Source organism: Hibiscus syriacus, unplaced genomic scaffold (genome assembly GCF_006381635.1).
Source record: "Hibiscus syriacus cultivar Baekdansim isolate YM2019G1 unplaced genomic scaffold, ASM638163v2 tig00116962_pilon, whole genome shotgun sequence".
In the NCBI taxonomy this organism is placed as follows: Eukaryota; Viridiplantae; Streptophyta; class Magnoliopsida; order Malvales; family Malvaceae; genus Hibiscus; species Hibiscus syriacus.
Window position 1 is genome coordinate 6,127,000 of NW_024063488.1, and position 7,133 is coordinate 6,134,132.

Here is a 7,133-nt window from a genome sequence, read left to right on the forward strand (position 1 = left end):
AAACCCCATTAAAAAAAAACGATTTTCAAAAGCAATGTTAAACTAGTCATAACGATGATGAAGCCCAGAATTTCGTGAGTTTTCTTCCCTATTGCCATGATATTACGCACTAGTTTCATAATCTGTGCATTATTTCGTCTTATATAGACAATATTTTGGATCTAAATCTATTCTAATGTCATCATTAGCTAAGCATTGATTATGAAAATCTTCGTTCTTTTCGTTTTTCACTTGAGAGAGCAGCATTTCCCATAGAAAACTTCATTCTTCTGACAGAAATAAGCAGTTTTAAGTATACTCCTCCATTTCCCAAGTAAAAACAAATGGATCCAAGTCCGGAAGTGCAGTAGACAAGAAAATAGAAAATGAAAAACCATCATTTTTCTACCTGTAAAGATTTCATGTAAGTATATAGTCTATCTATACTTCTATAAACTTCACCACTAAACGGGCGCCTCTTCGGCCCGGTACCTGTACAAGCAGATGCATGAGTTATCATGGAGAAGGATGTTTACTTCCATAGCTTAACGCGCTGGTCATGGCTTGTGGAGGCGATCGTTTCAGTCTGCAGACAATCCGCCAGTGAAGAAATAAGTCCCTTGTGTGCTTCAACTGTCAATGTTTTGTGGCTCTCAATTGGATTCCATAATTCAAGACACTGTTGAAAAAAACAAATTTGATCTTAATAGAAAGGTAGAATGGCATTGGCAAAGATTGCAAGAGGATGGCAGAGCGTTGAATGAACATCAGACCAAGAGAAAGTCAGCCTATTAAGTTAGCCAACCTAGTTCTTTTATGTTACAACTATATATTTATTTAAAACACTTTCCTCCACATGACATGATAAACATCTATATCAAAAAAACGCCTGCAAACATACGAGGAACAGACAATATTTTGTAAATAATATTCTGAATACTTCACCTGGTAGCCACCAATGACCAAGAGTTGTGAGTACGCTGGATGAAATGCGCAGGACTGGAACTTGTTGCCTGTTGAGCGCAAGTCATGTAAGCATTCTCCCCCGGATACTGACCACACTTGTGCACTGTCTTCACTGATGGAGGCAATATACTTGCCACATGGATCCCAGCAAATTGAAAGAACATCTTTACCATGCCCCTGAATGAAATATAACAATCGTTCAGATAAGCAAGGACACAAATGGACTTTTAGATGCATGTAAGTTATGATAACATAGAGAGTGAATCAACCTTCAAACAGAATTGAGGCTTGTTAGTCTCGACATCAATAACATTGACACCATTCCCCGAAGCAGTTGCAATTAACTTTCCTAGTCCAGGCTGGAATCGGACTTGTTTAGTAACTGCCTGCAGTCACCCCATAAGAAAATTGTGATAAGCATAAGTGAGGTTGTCATTTACAAGTACTTTTATTTGCTAAATGAGTTATGCCAAACAAAGAATAATTTGATGTTGTTAAAACTTCCTGTCCACAGAATTTATTTTGTAGAAACCCACAAGGATGTAAAACGGAAGATTCTAAAACTGTAGATTTCAACCATTTCAATGTTTGCCAAGCATAAACTGTCTCTCAAGAAGTATGCTGAGCTGAAATGCATAGCCAAAAAACGATTTTACAAGTGATAGAAGCATCACCAAATTTCAAAATCTAACACAAATTTTCTAGGAAGATAAAATTAGACACAAAATTTCAAGTGTTAATGATGTATTATTATCAACAAACTAAGAAAAAATGGTAACACTAGTAATCTAAATTAGTAGTAAACTAAGATGTGTTCGAGAAATTCTAAAAGATAAAATGCTAAGAAACTGACCTTAGAGACATGAATGCAAGTACGCTGGTTGATATTCCATAATCGCATCTCGTTATTTCTATCACAGGAACAAAGAAGATCCACATTTCTAGGGTGGAAATCCAATGACAAAACCTGTTCAGCATGCCCCAAAAGCTTGAAAAGTGATTTGCTTGGCTGCAGAGCAAAGAAATGAAGACATTGTCAAAAAAAATTGCAGTTTATTAGTCTTCCCAGCTAAACAACAAAAAGAGCCCCATAAAAGACATTAATTATACAATGGCCAAGCAGACAGAAATTTAGCAAATACTAAATAAATATCTGATAAAATTACAGAAGAAAATTGTTACCTTGGCAGAATCCCATATTTGGACAGTTTGGTCAAAAGAAGATGTTGCAAATATGGTTGAACTTTGTCTAAAACGAACATCAGTAATGAGAAGAGAATGGCCCTCCGAAGTTCTAACAAAATCAAGGCTTTCCATATTCCATATCAAGACCTGACAGAAGAATACTGCAATTAGCTCTAGGCTTATACAAAAAATTGTTAGAACAAAAAGCTGCATTGCACCTTAATACCACCTTCTTTTCATGCCCGACACTCGCTAGAAACTTCCCATCTGATGAAAAATGGCAGCTCAAGACTTTGCTTTTGCTTGAGTGGAGGCAACTAACTTCTTCAAATGTGAAGCCTACACCAGTGATGAAATATCATTTTATTATGGTTGTTTCAGTATTATCTTTACTGTTATACTGCCACAAGTGCTTCTTCATGACAGGATCTCATACTATTTTCTCTTACGAAAAATCACAGGGTACGTACTTTCGTATGACACACACATAATCTACACCAAGTTTGATGGAGAAAAACGTGAGAGAAAGCTTTCATTGTCGATCTTGATTAATTGCTACAACCAAATATAGTTCATAGACAGCTAAAGTTAAGTTCAGTTGCACCTTTCTATATTGGATAATAACCATTATAAAATCTCTATTTCCATTACATCGGTACCTAAGGAGAACTGAAAACCATTTTTCTGTTAGTGTTAACAGAATTTAGGATTACCTTTATGTTCAGTTTTATTAAGCCTGTTAGAACGGTGCCTTAAAATATTGAAAGGAGTGCTTTTATTATCAACGTCGTCATCATCATGGGACAGAAAAGAATCAACGGTGCCATCAACAGGTTTGTACTCCTCAGCCTTGATATCATCCTGCAGATGAACATTCCATGAAGCAGGCAACAATCATGATGCAAATAAAAGCAAAATTCTGCTCAAAGAAAAAAAAGAAGCAAAAATATCACACAGGAAGTATAGATCAAGAAAATATGACGACATTCTCCACTAAAATGGAACAATTCCCCTTATATATCACAGGTCAATGACAGAGGAAAAGACCTCAAAGATTTTCCAAAGTTTTATGACATACCAATTTCTGATCTGCCAATGTCGAATTTGATAATTTATTTTTCTTTCTACCTTCCTGATCAAAGAAAATAAAATCATAAGATACCATATTATACATGCACATAGACACATACTTTTCCAGGATTTTCAACCAAGATGGGGGAAGAATCAGCATTAGCATTTCTTAAGAATTACTTGCATATTACCTGCAGTTGCTGCAGCAAATTATAACGGTTTCGATGTTCTGTTTGTGCTATTTGGATTGTCATCTGGTTCATCAACAATCAATCACTAATGGGATAAGAATTGTGATAGTTCCCCCATCAAATGAGAGTGAAAGAGCTTCTAACAAGTGAAACCAATAAACACAAGCATATAAGAGTCATATGATTCCTACTATAAGATTCTTTTTAATTTTAGACTATTTAAAGGAGAGAGTTGATAGCATACATATCATCATGGGTCATAGCATCTTACAGAGGGTAATCTAATGACAAATCCATTAGATGCAGAATATATACCATCTTTACAGAAATAAAATGACAATAATTGATGCTCAAAAAATTATGTTACTGCTTCAACTGACCGATCTGTTATTCTCAATTATGTACTGCTTAGGAATTATCAGATTATGATAATTGAACTTGGCAGAGCTTCCTGGAAAAGTAGGTGTCGGGTTTCTGGGCAGCAGCCCCTTATCTGATTTCTCTGGCAGACAATTCAATATTTGAAGTTGTTGCTGATAGTTTGGGGCCTGAAAGAGTAAATTTAAATTACACCCCAAACCAGGTAAGCTAGCTCAACTACAGAACTGTTAATGGAACTTTAAGCACACTTATATTTACACGTGGCAGGACTTAAATATCTACGGTGTCAAAAAGGACCAAAAATTGGTGTTTGCAAGGCTCCAACAAATATTGATTAATATGCCACTTACATCTAAAGGCCATCCATTTAGTGGTGATGGATCGATTGATGTATTCAAGCCTGAAAAGATAAAGACCACAGCTTTGACATATATAACATATATATAACTGCAGTGCCCACAAAATAAAGTAAAGCAAGTCTAACACTGTCTGCATCTCCTGCTTGTCAAAATATATCAGATATCTATAATTCATCCCATCGTTGAATATACACAAGTAAAAACGATCAGGTTTTCCAGCATGAACTCAAATCTGACAAAAGTGCAAGCCAACCTGCAGCATGAGGCCTGGTTACTGGAAGTTTGCCTTTTTCTGCCCCATAAGAGATGACTGAATTAATAGGAAAGGTTCTCCCCAAGTTACTGCCTTGAATTTGTTCCTGTAAATTGAAAAAGTTTCTAACATTTAGAAAAATTAATAACAACCAGCTGGTTTTATTAACAAGTAAATAGTTGAGATTCTACCCTCTTAACTTGATGCTGAGTGAGATTTATCTGTCGTTGCAGAAGGCTGATACATGAAAAAAATGTGAAAGATCTTAAAATATGTATCAAAAGGTTGAAACACTTTATTAATTAAAACGCTGAGCATTCCACGATAAAAATCTCAGTTTACATAATATATTTTGTGTTGGCAGAAAGGAAATAAAGAAGACAAAGAAACTACAACCTGTTTGTCAATTATAAATTTATAGAAGCCTTCATTTCAGTAAAACACATATATATTACCTTGAACTGGCTGCAAATGAGTTCGGGAGGCTCAGTTGATTAGTTTCAAGTAATAGATTACTGGAATCAGAGTATCTGGAAATATGAACCTGTCGAGCCATTCGCCGATTTATCATCAATTGCGGCGAAAACATTGGATCAAGATTCTGTGATTGATCTTCCATTTTTTCAGCCTGAGATAGGGACAATAAGAACGTAAGTTTATGAGGTTTGCAACAACAAAAAAAGCTACCGCACAACATGATCCCAAATTCCACAAACAGTCACCATAATAGGGGTTTCCGCCTCGGAGTGCCCTTGAAGCTTTGTTTGCCTAGTGAAATATATGTCATAAAATAGCGACCACCATTCTTGAAGGAGTCCTTCGGGAGAATCAATCACTGAAAAATAACCCTTCTCTCCAATCAACAAATTACACCATATACATTAAATAATCTCAAAAACATTTAAAACATAAGAGAAGAGGAAACTCCTGATATATTCACGCATTAATGCTAAAATTCATAACAAACCTTACATAAAGATGAAAAAAAAAACACCCCTTTAAAATAATTAGACCAACTGATGATTAATCTTTGTTCTTGCAGAAAGATAACATAAACATAAATGAGCTACGCATGGGTGTGAGTTTAGTCGTATAAGCTTTAAGATATTTCATATGAAATTAAAATGTATACGCCAAGTATTTCAACATCGAGAATTATCTACTGAAAACCATAGAATCAGCCATTAAGAAATAGATTTGTAAGTTAAAGTGAAGGAAATTAAAGAAAATAAGAATGAAAAAGAGAGAGGACATACCAACAGAACGGTGAGGAATACCGGTCTCCTGTCTAAAGAGTTCAGCCGTCTCGTGCATATTCTTCTTCACCAAGTAATCGTGCAAGTAAAGATCCAGCCTATGTCCCCCAAATCCAACAAACACAACTTCAACGAGTGAATGATATAATTGAAATACAATGATCAGAACCATAAAACAAAAAGGCAAGAAGAAAAATCGCGAAGCAAAAAGAAAAACCACGAATGTCAAGAACACCCTTGAGCGAAAACAGGTACAAGAAAAAGAACAACTCACATTTTTTCAGCATCCCAATTATCCTTACCTACCATGATTACTTTCAGAAAGAAAACAAAATTCTTCACTGTCACTATAAAAACCAAGCCAATAATTGATAAAAGAAAAAAAGAAAATCAAAACATGAATGGGCATTACTCTGCGAGTACAGAAATAAAGAAAAGATGAAAACAAGGGTACCCAAATGAGAAATCGGAAGGGGTTGAGAAAATCAAAGAGCAGAAAAAGAAATAAAGAAACGTATGGGAAGGAGAGAGAGGAAGATGGATATTGGATACCCAGAGGTAAGCTAACTAAGCAGCGAGTGACAGTGCCATGCAAAAAGCAAAGGAGAACTAAAATTGAATTAATTAAATTGGCCGCTAACAAACAAATTTGGCTTTTTCTGAAGAATCTGAGAAAGTCCCCCCCTTTTTTGCTCTTATAGTTTTTCTATGTGTAAACTTAGGAGGCCATGCGAGGAACCTCAAGGAAATCGTGTGGTGGACCCCTAAACCCTATTAGTGAAATGGGATAAGACACTCATGCATTAAGTAAAATCAAGATTTTGAAATAAATTCAATAAAAATTATTTTTATTTTTATACTATTTAATTCTAATTAAGTATTGAAAAATAGTTTTTAACTTTATTTTTTTCTACTTTTATCAAATGGAAAAAGTATAGAAATTTTATTTTTAAAAAATGAAAAAAAGCGTATATTTTTCTTATGTAATAAAGAGGATTAAATGGAAGTTTGATTTTTTATTTCTTTAATTTTTAGGTTTTTTTATTAAAAATTGAATATATGGTAAAAGTAGTCTTCTTGGTGGAGAAGAAAGGTTTTGGGGGAAATTATTGTCTAAAGACTATGAATCATTTTAATTAGGTAATAATTCAAAACAAACTATTGGCGATTACTAATAATAACTTTTATTGCCTTTCCTATTTTGCTTTATCGAAAATCTTTATCTATTTTTCATATGAATCTCATAATCATTGTTTAAATTTAATCTTTATTTGTTTTTCTATGAATAATTTATTTTTAAAATTTAATTATTATAATTTTTTTGGATAAATCAATCAATTTTAATATCCAAAAGAGCAAGAAACTGCTTCAAAATTACAGTCTGTTCATACAAAAATACCAATACTTACAAGCTATATACATCAAAAAACAAAACATCAATAATCTATACCCTATTGATTACAAAGTGTACTATTGACATAGTCATTTCTAT

At 34.1% G+C, this 7,133-nt stretch overlaps 1 protein-coding gene and 1 long non-coding RNA gene across 2 annotated transcripts; both read right to left on the reverse strand.

Moving 5' to 3' along the window:
* Positions 1-480: 480 nt before the first annotated feature.
* Positions 481-5,012, reverse strand: LOC120190543 (transcriptional corepressor LEUNIG_HOMOLOG-like). The gene is made up of 13 exons (XM_039193609.1): positions 4,841-5,012; positions 4,577-4,622; positions 4,386-4,491; positions 4,124-4,173; positions 3,773-3,940; positions 3,393-3,455; positions 2,844-2,991; positions 2,360-2,469; positions 2,128-2,277; positions 1,799-1,954; positions 1,215-1,331; positions 925-1,122; positions 481-658 (listed from the first exon to the last, which is right to left on the reverse strand). Exons 1-13 carry the CDS (start codon positions 5,002-5,004, stop codon positions 512-514), a joined length of 1,623 nt encoding a protein of 540 aa, XP_039049540.1. The 5' UTR covers positions 5,005-5,012; the 3' UTR covers positions 481-511.
* A 119-nt stretch (positions 5,013-5,131) lies between these two features.
* Positions 5,132-6,034, reverse strand: LOC120190182. Its single transcript, XR_005522599.1, has 3 exons — positions 5,916-6,034; positions 5,642-5,739; positions 5,132-5,220 (listed from the first exon to the last, which is right to left on the reverse strand). It is a non-coding gene; the product is annotated as an uncharacterized LOC120190182 (long non-coding RNA).
* Positions 6,035-7,133: the final 1,099 nt, after the last annotated feature.

Bases quoted from the DNA above. Each gene is read 5' to 3' on its own strand.
- LOC120190543 (XM_039193609.1), bottom strand. From the start codon at position 5,004: ATGGAAGATCAATCACAGAATCTTGATCCAATGTTTTCGCCGCAATTG. The intron at 4,492-4,576 runs GTAGAATCTCAA...TTCAATTTACAG, and splicing joins CTCAGCATCAAGTTAAGAGG to GAACAAATTCAAGGCAGTAA. The intron at 1,123-1,214 runs GTTGATTCACTC...TATTTCATTCAG, and splicing joins AGCCTCAATTCTGTTTGAAG to GGGCATGGTAAAGATGTTCT.